Source organism: Rhododendron vialii, chromosome 11a, assembly GCF_030253575.1.
Source record: "Rhododendron vialii isolate Sample 1 chromosome 11a, ASM3025357v1".
Taxonomy (NCBI): domain Eukaryota; kingdom Viridiplantae; phylum Streptophyta; class Magnoliopsida; order Ericales; family Ericaceae; genus Rhododendron; species Rhododendron vialii.
Window position 1 is genome coordinate 25,006,774 of NC_080567.1, and position 20,153 is coordinate 25,026,926.

At 35.4% G+C, this 20,153-nt stretch overlaps 3 protein-coding genes across 3 annotated transcripts; all 3 read left to right on the forward strand.

The window, feature by feature from the left end:
• Positions 1-2,473: 2,473 nt before the first annotated feature.
• On the forward strand, positions 2,474-3,777 carry LOC131306485 (abscisic stress-ripening protein 2-like). The gene is made up of 2 exons (XM_058332751.1): positions 2,474-2,638; positions 3,282-3,777. Exons 1-2 carry the CDS (start codon positions 2,474-2,476, stop codon positions 3,450-3,452), a joined length of 336 nt encoding a protein of 111 aa, XP_058188734.1. The 3' UTR covers positions 3,453-3,777.
• A 1,844-nt stretch (positions 3,778-5,621) lies between these two features.
• LOC131306486 (abscisic stress-ripening protein 2-like) lies at positions 5,622-6,873 on the forward strand. Its single transcript, XM_058332752.1, has 2 exons — positions 5,622-5,928; positions 6,486-6,873. The coding sequence occupies exons 1-2, from the start codon at positions 5,773-5,775 to the stop codon at positions 6,657-6,659; spliced, it is 330 nt and encodes a 109-aa protein (XP_058188735.1). The 5' UTR covers positions 5,622-5,772; the 3' UTR covers positions 6,660-6,873.
• Positions 6,874-8,378: 1,505 nt separating this feature from the next.
• Positions 8,379-11,829, forward strand: LOC131306480 (disease resistance protein Roq1-like). The gene is made up of 3 exons (XM_058332745.1): positions 8,379-9,189; positions 9,653-9,723; positions 11,485-11,829. The coding sequence occupies exons 1-3, from the start codon at positions 8,747-8,749 to the stop codon at positions 11,610-11,612; spliced, it is 642 nt and encodes a 213-aa protein (XP_058188728.1). The 5' UTR covers positions 8,379-8,746; the 3' UTR covers positions 11,613-11,829.
• Positions 11,830-20,153: the final 8,324 nt, after the last annotated feature.

Here is a 20,153-nt window from a genome sequence, read left to right on the forward strand (position 1 = left end):
TTCATCACCGTTTCAAAGCTTCTGTTTCAAAGCGGAGACGAAACCCCTCCATCTTTAAGGTTTGAGGATGAATCTTTAAGTCTCCCTTAAATTTTGGAGTTTAAGAATTTGCTCCTTTATTGGTATCAGATTTTGAAAACTCCGGCATATCAGTGTCGCAGGATTTGGGTGTCAATCTCGTTAGGGTGCATACTTTGCATATATAGTGATGCCCATGTATGCTCACTTTCCTCTGATTCTCAATGTATCCATCCTTCTCTATTAATAAATTTCTTCTTCACTGTTCAAAAAATTAAAAAGATTTATGGAAAATGTAATTGGTCCCACAAAAATGATTCCAGTTTCATCAAGGGCGGAACTAGCACAAGGCTAGGTTGGGCTGTAGCGCATGTGTAGTTCCAACAAACTAAAATAATAATTATATGTAAATTTTCAGTCTTGATTAATTTAGCCCAACCCATCATCCTTCCATTCAGCCCAACCCAACCCAACCTACTATCCGTTTGAATCGGTACGAAGATTTTATTTTTCTGATTATTTTATCCTAAAAATCATAAAATAACTTACCGAGTTTTCTCCGGTGAATCATTTTACCGGCTTAAGGGGTAAAAGATTTTCCCCAAAAAATTATTTTTCAGCAATTTCAACAACCAAACACTGGAAACTATGTAAAATATTTTTTACGTCCAAACAAATGGAGAAGCTCTGTTTACACTTTGGGAAAATGAGGAGAAGCTCCGTCCTATCACAACTTAAATCGATATGCACATGATCTCACGGTGGACCCATCTGCACTTGGTTTTCCAAATGCACCGCGCATATAATCTCACCAGAAATGATACTGGTACAGATTTATGTCTGTACCAGTGCGTACAAATGCCTTTTTGGACATGTTTTAGGTCACAAAAAAATGATCGGAGCCGCTCATTTTGTTTAAAATACTTTGTTTATGGTCCTTGTAAAAAATAAACTCAATCCGATACCGGTAAGGGCATTTACAAAACATTTAACTTTGTTACAGAATTCATGCGTAAATTCTAAAGCAAAGTTGGATGTTTTGTAAATATCCTTACCGGTACCGGATTGAGTTTATTTTTTGCAAGGATTATAAACAAAGTATTCTAAACAAAATGAGCAATTCCGATCATTTTTTTGAGACCCAAAAAAGATCCAAAAAGCCATTTGTACTCGCTGGTACAGATTTAAAATCTGTACCAGTACCACTCTAATCTCACGGTGGATCCATCCCGGTGCTATTTTAAATTATCCGGGTCATTCATTTTGTAAAAGTGGTCGTCACTAAGTAGATTATTTGTGCAGTAATTAATCAAGATTAGTTAGATATCAACGTCTTCACAATTGAATTATTGGTGTTAAGGGTAGATTTTTGGCTTGGTGTATTTTGTAGTCTTTTGTTGGCATCTTGCCCAACTTTTCTTTTAGCTTGCTGTCATCATTTTGCTCAACAGCTCAAGTTAAAATAATTTCTTTTTCTTATTATTAAAACATCTTCACAATTCAATGCCCGAACAAAGTCTAGGGATGAAGTCGAAGAACCCCACTAGCATATGAATATACGGAAAGGGCATTTTGGAGAATATTACTTCCTCTGTCCCATAATATTTGTCTGGTCTGCAAAACGAGGACGTAAAATTAATACAACTTTTGCAAGAAAACTTCGAATTTTTTTCAACAATTCATTAGATATCGATGAGTTCTTGTAATTTATGAAAGAATTTGAATTTTTTATTGAAAATAATGCATTATTTTTGAGTCATCGTTTTGCGGACCGGACAAACATAACTTTCTCCAACTAAAAAATAAAAATAAATAAATAAGAATATAACCTTTTGAAATACTAAACTACACACTCTTACTTAGTTGAGTCTCACACAAAGGATCAGAGTCATTCAATTTGTTTAAAATATTTGTTTAAAGACCTCTGTAAAAAAAAGTTAACTCAGCCGGATATCAGTGAGGGCTTGATCAGTTATTCGCCCAATTTTCTGATGAAAAGTTGAGCGAAAAATTGATCAAGTCTTTAAAGATATCCTACATAGCTTATTTTATAAATGGATCGTCAAAAAACATATGTTAAACAAATTAAACGGGTTTGATTATTTACGTGTGACCCCAAGGTGGGTCTCCCACAAGGCAGTGTATATTAGGTGTACATGATCAAATGGTGTGTATACATTGTTTTATCGATTAAAATGTTTAGAAGTCAAATTTAACGTTATACTAATTTTTTATCATAGTGTTATGAATTGATATAAAAAAAATAAAATTTCAGTACGGCTGCTATCTTCGGAAACGTATGTAGAATATAGTGTAGAAAATAAGGTACTACTGACATATCAACGAGGCCGGCCGCCATAAACACGTAACCGCGTGATTAATTACTTAACTAGTATTATAAATAGATCAACAACCAAAACCTTTGTTTACACTACCATCTTCATTGTTAATTACAATGACTGGAGGGAAGCACCACCACCATCACAACCCGCACCATCACCACCACCACCACAGTCAGGAAGACAAGCAGCTAGTTGACTATGCCAAAGAGGCTCAACACCATAAGCATAACGAGCACCTCGCCGAGCTCGCTGCCATAGCTGCTGGTGCTTATGCCGTGGTATTTCTCTCAAAGACTCTTATAATTCACTTACTTATCTCGTACTTGTAGCTTGCCGGAGAATTTTTTTTTTTTTTAACGGCAAAAAAGATTTTATTAATCCTTGAAAACAAAATATGCTGGCGATTATAAGTTAACTGGAGTATTTATTTTCGCAGGCAAAAATATGTTCGTCTAAAACTATTTATACCATGATCATTACGTGGATTAATTTCACCGTTTATTTGAAAGTATGTAAGGAAAAAAAAGATCATTTGAAAGTATGTAAGGAAAAAAAAAGATCAGATTACAATCAAGGCCGGCTTTGAACATACGTCGAAGATGTAGCCGCATCGGGGTCCTAAGTTTTTCTTATTTTTTGGGGCCCCAAAATATTTGTATTATGTGTTTACAATTGGTTTTTCTATTATTTGTTTCTCCATTCATCCAGAACACTAATGAAATTTTACAAGTTAGGATCGACTCTGCAATTCATAATGAAATATATTCTGGATCTAAAACAAAAATTGTACGTAATACTACACCACTCGAAATTGTATTTTGTTTTACCTATTATTGGATTATTTCTATTGTTCAAGTGATGCTCACTTTTATATTCATGTCTCATATACTTAGAGAATTTTCTTCTGATGAAAATTTTTAGCATGAAAAGCACATGATAAAGAAAGATCCGGCGCACGCTCAAATGCACAAAATAGAGGAGGGAATTGCAGCCGCAGTTGCAGTTGCAGCTGGAGCCTATGCATTGCATGAGCACCACGAGGCTAAAGAAGCAAAGAAACATATGAAGCATCACCACCACCACCGCTTTTAGTTTTCACTCTTTTGGTTTGAAAGGTGTTATGTATTGTAATCCACATACTCAGCGGTGATCAGCAACTGCACTAAATAATTAAACTTGTGTGTTGTTTGTGCTTCATTACTAGGTCTCTAGCTCTTTGTGATATTGGTCTAGTAGAAGTGGTTTTATCTTGTCCCGATGATTAGTCGAGATCGATGTGTGTAAACTGGCCCGAAAACATGAATTATCACAGAAAAATGGCTGGTGTTATCATGTTCAGTACGTTTTCATGTGATGTTTGTAAGACTATATCGTGTTTCAAATGTTATACGAGGAAATATCCTTGTTTATGTGTAAACTGTCTCAGAGATGAAAATCCAATGTTTAAGTTCTCATTTCGGATCCTCCGGCCTGTATGTTAACATCGTCATTAGTTGAAAAGTGTACACATAAGAAAAGGCAACAAAATCATAATCTGTTGAGGTAAAATTATCTATAGAGTGGAATATATGAACCAGATTTTAACATCCATGTACTGTCGTAGGTTTAATTTAGAATGAATCTGATCCTTACACCCTAAGTTTTGAGTAATTTAATACTCCCTCCGTCCCAATTCTTTAGTCATTTTTGAAAATCTGTGCCACTTTTCAATTGTTTATATCTTGCAATCTGTAAATTTTTAGGTGATTTTGAAAATATCATTTAAAAGAGCTTATTGAGATCTATCAAATTAAACAAGATCTATATTGCATATAAGTAGTATTACCAATTAAAAGTTATATTTAGGTTTTTGTCCGATTAAAATAGGACGAGAGAAAAAAGAATGGGAACGGATGGAGTAATTGATGAGTTGAAATTTTCGTCCATACCATACTACCATTGATTCTTATTGTCAGTCTAGCCAATGCCAGGGCCCCTACTGAACAAAAATGGGGTCACCTACTTGACTTGATCTCGATTTTGTGACCATGTCTGAGTATTATATTTTAAGTACCATATGAGGTGTCATTATTATATTGGTAAACAGAGCCGGTATTGAGCTAAAGTAAGTATTGCAATCTCTTTAGGCCTCCAAAAAATTCTGAATTGTAATGACCCCTCCTTTTTTTTTTATCTCTTATTATAATCCAACAAAAAAGACCCTATTTTTAATTTTTGCTTTAAGCCCCCGAAAAATCAGAGCCGGCTCTGTTTCTAGAATGTGTTCCACGACATGACAAATGAGGCGCATTCTACCAATACAGTGGTGACACATCATATGATACCCAAAATGTGATACTCAAATATAGTCACCAAAGAATTAGTGAACTAATTTTTGTACAAGATCCACGCAGTTATAAATTACGAAAGCACAATATTTAGTGATGAATTTTCAACTATATTTTGATTCGTATATGTGAGTATAATTTTATCATTATCGTCTTATTTCACCCTCAAAATTCATACTCTCATCGAACATATTCAATTACACAACATCGAGGGACATCGCATAATAAAAGTTGTCACATATAAAGTTTGTGTATTTGAACATGAGCAATTATATGGTAACTATATTCAAGTAGCATATTTACGTATCATGTGAAGTGTCACCATTGCCCTAAAAAATTAATGTGCACTACATGACAAATGAGAAACATTTGTTTTCTTGATAATTGTGACCTTGCTAGACCCCCGCGAAGGGTTTCCTCTTGGGGTGTTGGTGCATACCCCTGTTTTATATATTCTCTCATTGGAGTTAGATTTATTGGCGATTTTTAAATTCCGGCAAACTATTAGAGTCTGTATTTATTCTTATTCAATTTCTGTTTGGGAGCCGTTTTTGCATTGTCTAGATAATTAGTTTCAATACACGATTTGTGCTCCTGTCGTCGTTCGACTGATTTCACGTGGTCATATAGTACTCCTATAAAAACTCGGCAAAATCTGGGACGAAAACGAGTCAGATCGACGTAATGAACGATCTAGCTAGGGATGAAGAACCCACTCGGATTTGAAATTTTGAATACACGAATTGGATTTGAAAATTATGAATACACGTAAAGCTAGGCTGTTTCGAGAACAAAGTATATATATGTATATCAACTTTGATCTTCAGCATGAAAACAATTAAGTAGTATATAATCAATAAAAAAATTAACTTCTTCAGCCGAAATAGATACCGTTTGACATATCAACACGGAACCGCGTACGTGATGATGGAGTCTTTGCCCAAAGATTAGTAGTAGATTACCTTATAAATACCAACACCGATGAATTCCTCCAACCAAATCATCAATCAAAACCTAGCTTCTAGTTTAGATCCTTCATTCTTTGTTGTGATTGTAGTTTTTTTGTCTTGTTAAGAGCCACCGCAATGACTGGAGGAAAGCACCACCACCACCATCACCAACACCACCGCCACGTTCAGGAAGACATTAAGCCGATTGATTATGCCAGAGAAGTTAAACACCACAAGCATAACGAGCACCTCGCTGAGCTCGGTGCCATTGCTGCCGGCGCTTTTGCCGTGGTATGTCTCGCTATGACTCTAACGGTTACTTATCTAACACTTGTAGTTTCGGGGCGATTATACATATAATATAGAGTGTGTATTTTGTGGGCAAATATATGTTCGTCAACACTATTTATTCCGTGATCATTTCATGTATTAATTTCACAAATCGGTTGAAAGAATGAAGCAAAAAGAATAATGAACGGATAGCAATCGGTCCGGATCCTCTCCAGTCCAATGGTTTGGATTGGATGAGACAATCCATTTATCGACCATCCATTCCATTGAAGAGTTTTTTAAACAAAGTCAAACCATTGATTATACCAATGGACGGTCGACACATGGACAGTAGGTTTGGACTGGAGAGGATCCATTTCTTTCCAGATCCTCTCCAGTCCAAACTAAGTGGAAGAGTTTTTAAACAAATCTCGACCATTCATTGTAGCAAATGAGCGGTCTTGACTGTCTCGTTTTGGACCGGAGAGGATCCAAATCCTTTTTGTCCTATTGTTCAAAAAGTACTGCTCACTTTAAATGTCACATGTTTTAAATTTTTCTTGTAATGAAAATTTCAGCATGAGAAGCACATGATAAAGAAAGACCCAACTTGCGCTCACACACACAAGATAGAGGAAGAGATTGCAGCTACGATTGCAGTTGCAGCCGGTGGGTACGCGTTGCATGAGCACCATGAGGTGAAAGAAGCAAGGAAACATATGAAGTATCACCACGGCCACCACTTCGTCTAACTTTTTACTCTTAATATGTATTGTCTACATAGTATATAATTAAATTTGCAGCGATCAGCAACTGCTGTAAATAGTTATACTCATGGGTTGTTTATGTTTCATTACTAGGCATATTCTTATGTATCTTTTTTCTAGGGCTATTTATATATACCTAGGTTAATTAGTGTTGAACATTGTAATTTGACTTGAACCCGTAATAACATTCAGTTTCTCTCTTCTTCTTCTTTTTGTTATCTTTGGAATTGGGAAAACTTAAGCCACTAGTTTTTTTTTTTATCGGCTCTAAAGAAAATTTTATTAAACTCGAAGAGAGTACATCGAGTAAAAGGGAAGAAGAACCAGAAAGTTCAACCCAACCCTACAAAGATAAACAAAGACAAGGTAAACTGCAGCTTGTCATCCTGTTAGCTCTTCCCACTACTTTTCCCTTATGTTTACTATATAGTACTAGCATCCTAGCAACAACCCGTGCTATGCACGGCACATAGCGCAAGCTAATTAATTTTTTTTCATACAATCCTTTCGTCCAATAATTTTAGTCTCTTTTAAATTCTTTACTATTTTGGAACCCAAAATAATATATTTATGGTAATAATTTTTTGGTTTTTTCGATTCTTGAATGGTGCCCAATTGTTAGTTATTTCCAGAAGTACAGTTTTTTGGGGGTTTAAAAATGACAGGGAAGCTTAAAAGGTACACTAAAATTAAGGGGTGAAGGGAGTAGTTACATGCTATCCAAATTAGGCATTTTGGAAGGATATTTTGATTATTTTTTATGGACGATTCAAATCATCGTCTCTACTTCCAAACTACTAGATTACCTATGAATTAATTTATGGTATATATCCATCTTCTAGTTCTGAATTCAATGAATCTTCAACAATGCAAATTTTAGATAGAACGTAAGCAAAATTGTAGCCTATCTTTTGCGCATATATTAATATTAGTATATCAAAAATAAGATTCAGAATTATACTTTGTATTACTTACATATTATGCTGTAATAAAGAGGATTTCTTTTTATTTTGGGAAACAATTCCATAAAATTATTTTTCAAAAAAGAACATCCAGTTTTAAGGTGGACTCGTCTAGAGCAAAGTTCGGGTTGCGTTTAGAGTGCTCAAAAGCTGTGGCAAAGGAAAATATTTGGTGTTCAAAACTTGTGGTTAAGGTGGAAGCTGGAAACTTAAAAAAGATCTTCAAACAGAGAAAAAAAAAAGTTAATATAATCTTTTACTTGGATATCATAAAGTGCATTAAGAGGGAAAAAAGTATTATAAAATGCATAAAGAGAAAAAAAATCATATTACGCGGTTAAGAATTAAAAAATTGCATAAAGAGAAAATAAAGAAGGTATATACAAATTCGTAAATGCAACAATTACCTAAGGAGTGGTTCATGTTATTTTAAATGGCAGGTCAACTTCTTCTCGCATAAGATGCATGATGTTACACGGCTAGTTTCTTTTGCCACTTTGCTGATCATTTCAGTCTATTAAGTTTTTGGGTATTAAAAAATTGCAGAAAGAGAATGAAGAAATGCATATTCAAAATCATGAAAATGACAATTACCTATGAAGTAATTGGTGTTGCTTCGACCGGGCAACTTCTTATTGCGTAAATTGCAATAAGAATATGTGTTTTTCAATGGGTATGCATTCAATGAGCATCATGATCAGAAGAAAGAAGCAAAGAACAGAAATGCTAAGGACCCCGAAATTTTTACCCAAAGACACACACAAGTGTGTGGAATCCACACACTTGTGTGTGTGTTCGGGTCATTTTTTGGGTAAAACTTTCGACGTATATAGCAATACTGAGCAAAGAAACATGTGAAGCATCACCACGGCCACTACTTCTTTTAGTATTCCGTGCAACTAAAAAATGCGCTGAATACATAATTCCTTTTGGCAAAATTATTGTATTGCTATATCTGCTTTTAAAAACAGTGTTTGCAAAAGACTTATTTCGTTTTTAAGTATTGATTTCACTGTCCATTGTTTCTATATAACTTAATTTGTCCCTGTCCGTTCATCTCGTAGCTGAAGATATTAGCAAATTAAGAAGAAACCCTGCATTCTTTCTTCCATGGCTCCGTACGACATTTTCTTGAGCTTCAGGGGCCCAGACACTCGCACAAAATTCACCGATCACCTCTACAATGCTCTGACGCACAAGGGTTACCGAACGTTCAGAGACAATGATGAAATCGAGATGGGTGAGCCTATCAAATCCGAGTTGCAGAAAGCGATTGGGAATTCCAAGATATTCGTGGTCATTTTGTCGAAAAATTATGCCAATTCGACCGCGTGCCTGTTTGAACTCCAGATGATACTCGAGCAATGGAAGAAGTCAGATCACTTTGTTTTGCCTGTGTTTTATGAGGTGGATCCGTTGGAAGTTAAGAAGCAAGCCAAACATCTGCACTTCAGGGGAAAAAAAGTGACACATGAGAAAGTGAAGGGATGGAGTGCGGCGCTTGAAGAGGTCGCTGGTATGGCTGGGATGGTTTCGCGAAATCAATGCCATGGGTAATTTTTATAGTACTCAATATATAGTTCATAGACACCGCATTTTATAGTCCATAGACACAATATAAAGAGGGAGAATAGACTACTGAAATTCCAGTGTAATTTTGTTTAAAGTTCCCCCAACCTACTTGTTGGGGTGCTTCTCTTTTCTCTTTAATTATGTTTTTTGTTTAGTCGCTAAGAATTTTGCTCTGTCTTCTACAGCAGATTCTTGGTGGCATGTTCACGTTTTTTTTTTTTTTTTTGATGTACCCTTGTCAAGATTACTAAATCTTTCCCTTTCGCCAAGCAAAAAATTAAAAAAATACTCAAACTCTTACTTTTAAAAAAAAAAAAAGAAGGAATAGCCTAAAACAGTGCTACACAATTATTTGTTTAGGGATCTACATTGAGATTTGATTTTCCCTTTCAAATCTTGTCTGATATACCATGCTTCATTTTGCACATTAAATTGAACTTGTAGGGAAGCCGAGTTCATTGAAGAAATTATTGATGAACTCAAGAGCCAGCTAGGGTTTTGGGACCACGTAAAAGGTATGGATTCTCAAATTACCAAGCATATATGTTAATTCGTGGATAAAATATAAGTTAACGGGAGTTCGCATTCGTTTGATATGTGGAATGGGTGAAATAGGGAAGACGACGATTGCTAAAATGTTGTACAACTCAAACCATAGTAGATATGATGTTGCCTATTAATTCCCTCCCTAATATTAGAGAAGTTGCCAAAGGAGCCAATAGCCCAACCAGCATTCCAACCTTTGCTCTCTCAATTACATGAGCTTTCTTTAACAAGATTAAAGATCTAATTAGTACAATTTTTTTGTCTATAATCTAATTTAAGAATAAAGTAGGATTATAAGAAGTCATATATTTAGCGGAAAAGTTTATTTTCGCCACGAATATATATTTAACGATATGCAACATTACATTTTTTTTTTGTCAATAAATGATTATTTCGAGTGACAACATCCATGCTTTATCACTAACTGCAAGTTTTTCGAGTGCTTTGTGCTTTGGATCCATTTAATCTTTGTAATTTGTTTTCAAAGATTAATAAAATTCTTTTGCTGTTCAAAAAAAAAAACTGCAAGTTTTCGGTGACAGCAAATTAGTGTGTTGTCACTAAATAGAAATTTTAGTAAAAACTTTAGCTGAAATATATTTTTAGTAGAGTTTCCACAATGACTTTTTTGTCACAACACATTTTTGTTGTAGTCATTGATCTCCACGATTGAATCATGCACATTTATACCAGAGAAAAAATATGATTTGTCCAACGATTCTTTTTTATTTTTCTTGGCGAAAGAAAATTTTTAATTTTTAATAATGAAAGCAAAAATTAAATGGATCAATGGTGCAACGGTAAACATCACCTGAGATCCAAGAGACCAGGGAAGGCAATGCCCCAACCAAGACACTAAGGACCAAAACAAAACGAGACGCCCAACCCACAAAACACCCAATCAAAGAAAAACTGTAACACCCCAAGCAAATCATTGACTTAATACCGTAATTTTGATCCACCAGTCATACCACATGACCCAAAAGCTTAAGCACAAGGTACTAGTAGTAGCCCACAAGATTTGTTTTATGCCCAAGATCATCCATGTAGACTTCCAATGTGGGACGGAGTGTTACAAAAATGTCTGCATCTGGAGAAAAAAACCCAATAAAAACACCTGCTGAGTTTTTAATATTAAATGACCACGTGAAATCTGTCGGACAACAGCAGTTGCATTTGTGCAAATCTCCGTCTGATTTCATCCGGTCCTACAATATTGTGTTCTAGAACTCAAAATAAGTACTTACAGAGTATTTTTTAAGAAGGCAATTTCAAATTCAAAAATAATATGTTTACGCAAATAATTTTTTTAGCAATATGGATTTTATTTGATAGATCTCATTAAGATCTATTGAACAGTGCAAAAAAAATTTAAAAATTATTTCTCATTTGCATTATTTTTTAGTTTGAAAATTTGAAATAAACTACTTATTTTTTAAAAAAATTTATAAAATGGGAAACTTGGGACGAAAACGAGTCAGATCCACGTAATGATCTAGGGATGAAGAACCCACTTGGATTGAAATTTTGAATACAGTAGGGTTTGGATTTAAACTTAATCTATACGTACATCAACTTTCTTTAACTGAAGACAATTAAAATCAAATAAAAAATAACTTCGTCAACTGAAATACATACTGTTTCTCCAAATCATCAATCAAAACCTTCTAAGCTAATACGTACTACAATCTTCATTATTGTTTATATTAAAACCTTTGTTGTGATTGTAGCTTGTCTAAAAAGAGGCGCCTGCACAATGACTGGAGGAAAGCACCACCACCACCACCACCACCACCACCACAGCCACCACCACCACAACAGCCACAGCCACAGCCACAGCCACCACCAGTTCTTTTAACATTTTACTCTTTTGAAGGGTATTATGTATTGTCTACCTAGCTAGCCTGTAAAATTAAATAACAGCACTGATCAGCAACTCCTCTAAATAATTAGACTTCTGGGTTTTTTATGCTTGATTACTAGCTAGGTCTATCTAGTTCTATTTTCTTGTAATGTTCGTAAAAAAAATAGTTTGTTTCATATGTAATATGAGGCTAGATCCTTGTTTTTGTGCATTTTGTCAAAGTTCGAAATCCAATGTTCTTTTTTTTCTCGGTAAAAGAGAATTTTATAAAGCTCGACAAAAATGCATCAAGGGGAATGGACGAGGCTATGCTAGAATAGCAGAGCCACAACCAAACAAAAGAGAACGATCCAATAAATCATTAGATTGGCGGAAACAAAACGGAAAAACACCGAAGGCAGGAGCACAATATCTCCACTGCTAAAAGACAGAAACAGAATCCTTCATAGTCTCAGCAAACGAATTCCATCAAGGCTAGCTCCTCTTGAAATCTTCAATGGTATAGGCCTTGATATCCACCTTGGATTTGATCCAAATGGCCACCATTCCATGAGGTTGACCAAATTTCCAAATTTCCTTCCTTTGGCAATCCTATCCCATTTGTCTATGGGCCTGCTTTCGCCTTTGTGCTTTAATTTTTATATCTAGGCATTTTAGGCCTATTGATTTGTTTGAGCTTTATTTGTTTCAATTTGGACATTTTGAGGCCCGTAGGGTGTTATTGGGTTTTGCCCACAAGTGTTTGGGTCTCAGCTCATTATCCAACCTTCGGTTGAATCCCCTTCCCCTCGCCCCTGACTTTATGTACCCTATCAAGTTTCCTAATAAATTTTTGTTGTTTCAAAAAAAATTCAGCCTTTGGCCTTTGGAAATCCAATGTTTAAGTTCTCAATTTGGTTCCTCCGGCCAATTCTTGATAAAGAAGAACGGGTTCAGGTAGCATCGCAAACAGAGCGACCCAAGATCTAGAGTGGTGTTCAACATTTTTGCTGGTTAGCTCCGTTTAGTTTTGTGCATTTTTCGTTTCATTGTATTTTTTTGTTTCAAACATGATGTATTTTTCATATTGTTGAGTTTTCATGAATGAAACATTGTATATTAATATTTTTTCGTGGTGTATATTCATGAATAAAACATTTTATATTCATGTTTTTCATACTATTTTTCCGAAATGTTATGGGTTTTCAAGTTTCGCCCAGAAATCATAATTTTGGTTTATTATTTTTTATGTTAAATTAACCATGAAAAATATGGTCAGTTTGAATATTGTGTATGTTCCAAAATATTTCTTAAAATCATTTTGCAAAAAATAAAAACATGGTCAATCCACCATGTTTCAAAAAATGGCTATTTTTCCGGAATGTTATGGGTTTTCAAGTTCCGCCGAGAAATCATGATTTTAGTTTATTATTTTCATGACAAATTAACCATGAAAAATATGGCCAGTACGAATATTATATATGTTCTAAATATATTTTATGAGAATTTTGCAAAAAAAAAAAAAATGGTCAATTCATCATGTTTCAAAATGTTTCATGATAATACGTGGTAAAAATGAAAAAATAAATATGGTTTTCGAATGTAAATCGGTGAAATTTGGTTATTACAAATCTTTTAAGTTTTGAAATCATCTTTCATAATTATATCCCGTAATTATTGAGATTGAATTCCACTAAATTAGGAAATGGTTGAATCCTACTAAATTAAAAAATAGTTGAATCCCACTAATTTAGGATGTCAATTTAATAAAACATACTCCCTCCGTCCCAAATTCTTTGTCCAATCTGCAAAACAGAGTTTTAAAAATAATGCTCATTGATATCTAGTAAGTTATTGAAAAACTTTCGATTTTTTTTTGCAAAAATTGTATTATTTTTAACACTCCGTTTTGCGGACCGGACAAAGAATTTGGGACAGAGGGAGTAAATGAATATATTATTAAAAGGGTAATATAGGTAATTCACCATCTGAAATGATGAAAACATAACTGTTCAAAATGACCGGGATGAATTCTTAAGCGGGATGAAATCTAAAGATGAATATTTAAGTGTCCCCTATAAATTTAGATAAAATTAACACTGTTAGTTGTGAATTTTATATTTTTAATTGTTAATTCAACCAATAGTATTAATAGTGAATTTTACATTACTAGTATTTCTTTTGAGAACAAGTTCTCTTTATGCCCCGTTTGATAACAGTAATAAATGGGTAGGATTCGTAAAGAGATGAGATTAGGATTTGAATTAATAATGAGAATGGATTAGTAATGAAAAGAAATTGATAATGAGTATATTTGTTTGGGATGAGATTAGATGATAAGATTATTAACGGTCTTGCTATTGTCAGCCACAATAACCAAACTAAAAGACAAGAAAAACATGTATTTCTATATAATTTTTATACCCTTTAATATACATTCACATACTTACTATTGACAGCCAATTAAGCTGATTTTAGAATTTTTCTATTATTAATACCATGTTTGTTTCCATGGAATAGGATTGAATTGATAGTATATATTTTCATTTTTGCCCTTATGCAAAGTAGCTTCCATTACTAGTTCAAGGGCAACTTTGTATTTTGGCATTAACCTACTTGAGATTGGATTACCGATACCAAGTCCCAATGGGTATTATAAATCCTCCTTAAGGGCATGTTTGGATGCCATAATAGAAAGGGGTATTGTAATATACATCATTCTAATACGTGGGCCCTCCTCTATGGTGTGGTCTGGCAAGCCAATAATCAGGGGATATCTTAATATCCCCTACTCCATAACCCCCCCCCCCCCCCCCCCCCCCCCCCCCCCGAGGAGGGCTTACACATGGTTAGGGTGGGAGCTGGGAATGTGGAATCCCCCTTATAATACCCTCTCTCTTTCATTCAACTACAAAATAACTTTATCCCCTCATTTTATGCGTCATTAAAACCAAGTATTATTATTTAATCTCACCGTCACATCAATGTGACCCACCTTTTTTTACATAATACTTCTTACTATCCAATCCCCCCTTCTTACATAATACCTCCAAATCTAATACCTCATCCAAGCGAACCCTAAAGGCCACACTACTCATCCCAAGAAATTATTGGTCCGAATCTATTTGGGTTACCAAACAAGCGTTTAGAAGTCCCTTGGGATTGGTAGTCCAATCCCAAAGCTTAAGAGGGTTATCAAACGGGCCATAGAACTGTATAAATGATGAGAGAGAAAAGGCTTAAAAAGAGAAATTTTCAGTTGACGCGTTTACCTGGGTGAGATTTGGAGTTAATATTGGGTGCGAAGATACATTTCACATTGGAGAGAGTGGGGGAATACGAGCCATTAGATTTGAAGATGATGGTGATAAAGTAGGTTCATAGACAAAATCCTGTGCGTTCAATCAATAGATGTACCAATCTGGGTAGTCAATTCTCCCGCATATTAATAGAAGTTCCTCAGGGACCATGCGGCCGGCAAGGACAGAGTGACATGGGAGCATTAAATGCGGGCGTATACACTGAATGGTATTATTGAGAGAAATAAATATATGGACACCTTGTCAGCCATGTACCATTTTTGAATTAATGTGCGGGACTATGTGGGACTTAGAAAGGACCGGCCCGGAAGAAACGCTAATATATACTGTACGTAGGCCGTATTTTTTTGTTTTTACCAAAGATAAATTGTATATAGACGAAAATTAACCTTACAAACGCATTAATGCCACCCTAACTTTAACATGGGTAGCTTTAACGTCCAGTCTAGAAATTTTAACAATTTTTACAGCATTAAACTTAGAACACAAAGAACAGAAATCAGAAAAAGCAACTTGAACATCATAAGGGGCACTCTGCGATCTACAAGCCCTTGGACAAATACTGCACAATCTGTCTTGATGCAAATATTATCCATTTTCTGCCCAAGTGCCCAATGTAACAGTTGTTAAAAGGAGAAATCTGATCCTTACACATCAATTCGCGAGTAATTTTAAAAGGAGAAATTATGGTCGGTAGCATTGCTACTTGCTCCTTATTACCTATTGAGAGTATTAAGTCTAGCCAATGGCAGAACAAAAATTGGGCTAGTGAGGTCACCTACTTGACTTATGAATATATCACTTTTACCAGCATTTTTTCACCAGCTAACTTTGGACAAGATCCAACTCGTTGAAATTTACAAAACCCAATTTGTAGTGCATGTCAAAAAAAATATTGTAGTGATGAATTTTGAACTAGCTTTTCAATGGCGTATCTAATTGTATAATTTTGTCCTACAGAAATATATAGTATCATTCAATCGTCTTATTTCACCCTCAAACTTCTCTCTCGATGAAATTATTCAATTACACAAATATCAAGGGACATCGCACAATATTAATGAGTGTAAACTAGAAAACCATTCTTTCCCTTTTTTCCGATTTTCCAAAGATGAGAAACTTGATCTGAGCACCTACACATATCGGATCGAGCTGATGTTCTGCAATGCCCACTAAATTTTTAAAAAAATTATTGAACGGTGCGGGACCCGGAATGGACCCCACATTGCGTGCGGTGGCCGGCCACTGCATTTTTGGTGCAGTGGCTGTAGCGCTGCTCGTTTGCAAATGTTTGAAATGCGGTATAAATATCATCATATGGGAAAACTGGAATTTGGCTGAGGATATTATGTAATTTAAATATTCGCACATCTTTTTATATGTTTACTTGCCACCAAACTTTGACTAACTACTCTCTTTTTTTTTGGTAAAGAAAGATTTTATTACCAAAAGAGACGAATACAAGTGAAACAAAAAGGCATACCCCTGAAATCAAAAGGGACTACACAGAGATTCAACACAAAAGAAACAAAACAAATAGCCCTATACATCATATCTACAAGATTTTTACCAAGATATTCCAAGCTTCACACAAAACCTTGTTGCCATGGCTAACCCCAACTTTCTTCCAAGAATAGATCCTACCCCTCACATCGTTTATAATCCGATTATAAACTACCTCTGAGAATGGCTGCTTGTTGCAAAAAGTACACTCATTTCTAGCCCTCCAAATGTGACATACTGACCCTGCCATAGCCAACTTATAGAGAGAAGAAAGAAAACCTGACTTCTTGAGGTGATGAATAGCCCAATCAATCTCCTGAGACCAGCCAGCAGGACATCTACAAATACCAAACTTCTGCAAAATTTTGGCCCAAACCAAAGCTGAAAAAGGACACTCAAAGAATAGGTGACTATGAGATTCAGTCCCGCCACGGCACAAAACGCAAATGGGATCCACCACTAAACCCCAAGAAAGAATTCTATCCTTCGTAGAGAGTCTACCCCAACAAACAAGCCACATTATAAAGGCCCATCTAGGAATCCTTTGTTTAAACCAAACAATATCTGCCCACAGAACCTTAGGGAGAGGGGTTCTAAAAGCCTGCAACGCAAAGTTAACAGAGAACATACCATGACGGGCAGGGATCCAGATGACAGAATCAGCAACCAAAGGGTTAGGCTTCAAAGTGAGAGGAGTGCTCCTCATTATCAGCATGATGGCTCTGTTACGCTGCCTTGGCCATTGCCACTCACCTTCATGAATAATAGAAGAAACTTTTGCTAAAAGAGAGCTTCCGACATTCCTAACTATACTGTCACCAAACACCTTATATAGGGGACCAACATTATGCCAATGATCCAGCCAAAGGAAAGTACTATCCCCATCTCCAATCACATGCTTTATCAAAGGTTGCACCTTGTCTCTAAGCTTGAATAATTTCCTAATAGTCCACGAAGAATTTTGAGGTAATTGCATCATCCAAAGACATTTCCCTTTGATAATATAAGAGTGAATCCACCTGACCCATAAGGAATCTGCCTTCTTACTTAGAGCCCACAAGTGACGTGTCATAGTTGCTTTATTCCAGAGTCTTAGAGGTTTGAAGCCCAACCCCCCTTCCTCTTTCAGAGAGCACACCCAATCCCACTTAATTTTTGCCCCAGTCTGCTTCATCTGAACCTCAGACCACAGAAAAGCCCTAAGCATATCTTCAACTTCCTTTAAAATCTTTTGGGGAAGAATAAAGATAGAACACCAATAGACTTGCATGCTCCACAACACTGACTCAATCAACTGAGATCTTCCCCCAAAAGACAAAAGTTTCGTTGACCAACTCCTAATTCTTTGCAAGATCTTCTCCTTGAGCTGCACACAATCACTGTAGGATAGCCTAGATGTAATCAAAGGAACTCCTAAATAACGAACTGGAAGAGTACCCTGCGGAATAGGAAGAATAGACTCTAATTCCCTCGTAAGGTCACTACCTACTCCAAAATAAAAGATTGCACTTTTCTGAAGGTTCGGTTGGAGCCCAGAAAAATAATAGAAATCATCCAAAGCCGATTTGACAATAGAAAAAGAATGCTTGTCAGCCCCACACAAAACACACAAATCATCCGCAAAAGCAAGGTGGTGAATTTGCAAAGCTTTACATTTTGGGTGGAAAGTGAAGTTGCTCCCTAAGATCTTGGCTTGCAAAATAAAATAGAAACCTTCCATGACTAACAGAAAAAGGTAGGGAGAAATCGGATCCCCTTGCCTTAGCCCCCTCTTCCCTTGGAAAAAACCTTCCAAATCACCATGTAAAGCTACTGAAAACCAGGCACTAGACACACAATACATTACCCATTTAGTGAACTGACCTGGAAAATGCATGGCATTCATCATTTCTCGCAAGAACTCCCATAAAACAGAATCATAAGCCTTCATAAGATCAATCTTCATAGCACATTTTGACTAACTACTTACTCGCAACTTAATTGGTAAAAGTAAAAAATTATATAGAAGTTTAAATAAAATTATTCGATCAGCTCAAACCCAAGCTTCACACACATAGTGGCGTTACACGACTACTACACCAAGTCTCCTAATCAAGTATCTTTGTCCAACTTGCAACTACGATTAATCGAATCTACTTTTAAATGGTAACTAATTCCGTCCTATCAAATTTCACATAATGTAATCACTTGATTTCTTTCTCACAACGCTCAGGACCCTCTATTCTAAATTTCTAACCTCTTCATTATCTGTGCAGAACGAGCCTTAATTTGAAACAAATACGCACAAAACAGTAGTGGAATAAAAGAAGAATTATTTATACTACTATAGAGTACTTCTACAGTGCGACTTTGTACTCCTGGGCCCTTGCGATGACACTTAAAAGAAATAAAACCGAAAAAAGAATTTAATTACTAAAATTTCCTGAAAAAAAAGGACGCGTTTACAATGACTAGCTAATTAAAAATTGGAAATTTATATGTTAGTCAGCAAGTATTACATATGATTTATGTCGACATTATTTACAAAATAATATATTGAGTTTTAATTAGAAAACATCACTTTATCGTAGTTTACTGTCGATGAAGGAACAAATGATCTATTCAATATGTATTGCGTGAGTTTTCCTATTTTAATATGTTCTCACTTCAGTGATCCATTCTGAGATGTAACTAGGATTAGTAGAAAATATGCGTAAGCTGACCCAAATACTTGATTATCAAAATAAATTGTATCACCCGCAGTTATGGATTTCTCCTTTTGTGCAAGCTTTGCAATTGATTGGCCTAACCTTAATGGGAAAACTTCACCAACGGTATAATGTAGGGAGGTTGAAGAACTTGCGCAATATGCGAGGCCACGGACACAGGATTTGAGCGTCGAATGGGCTACAGAGAAATTTACAGCACATGAAAGACTACAGCAATTATACCCATACAGATTGCCAAAAATAAAAAGGCCTATTATATTTCCATCAACTTAATTATAAGATGATGACAATTAATAATAGTATGATCGTACATAACTACATACATATACTCTTGGGGATTCATAACAATTTCAGATGAAAGATCTAGGGGAAAAAACTGAAATAGTCTCTGTAGTTAAGTGTTTGTGTCAATTTGGTCCCTGTAGTTGTAATTGGCTCGATTTACACTCTGTACTTTCCATTTTATTCCAATTTGGTCCAATTACTAACTTCCGTTAGTCCGCCGTTAGTCCTTTAAACAGCAAAATCATATGGCCACCTTTTTTGGAGGTTAAAACAGACCCGTTCGGCTAATAAGCCAACTGGCTTATTTTTTTATCCTTATTCAAATTTTTTTCGTATTTGTTAGTTTTTCGTCAATTTTTTGAGAGTTATTGCATCATCATACGAGAGAAATCTAAAAAGTAAAAAATTATGATCGAAATTCAGTTTTTTTTAAATAAAGACGAAAAAATTGGCTTAGGTTTATTTTTCAACATTCCTAGTCAAGAATCAGTGCATGGGCCAAGTGTAGGAAAATGAATGGAATGACATGGCCCTATTTTTTGTAACCACTTGGGCGGTTAAGTTAGGTTTATTGTAACCTAGTTGAGTGGTTTGTTATGTCCATGTATTAGGTTATGACTTGCTAAATTTGGAACTGAGTTTATGTAATATTCTGACTTTTGGATATGGTTCTTTATCATATTCTGACTTTTGGATCTATATCATGTTGTGACTTTTAGACATGGTTCTATATGCATTTT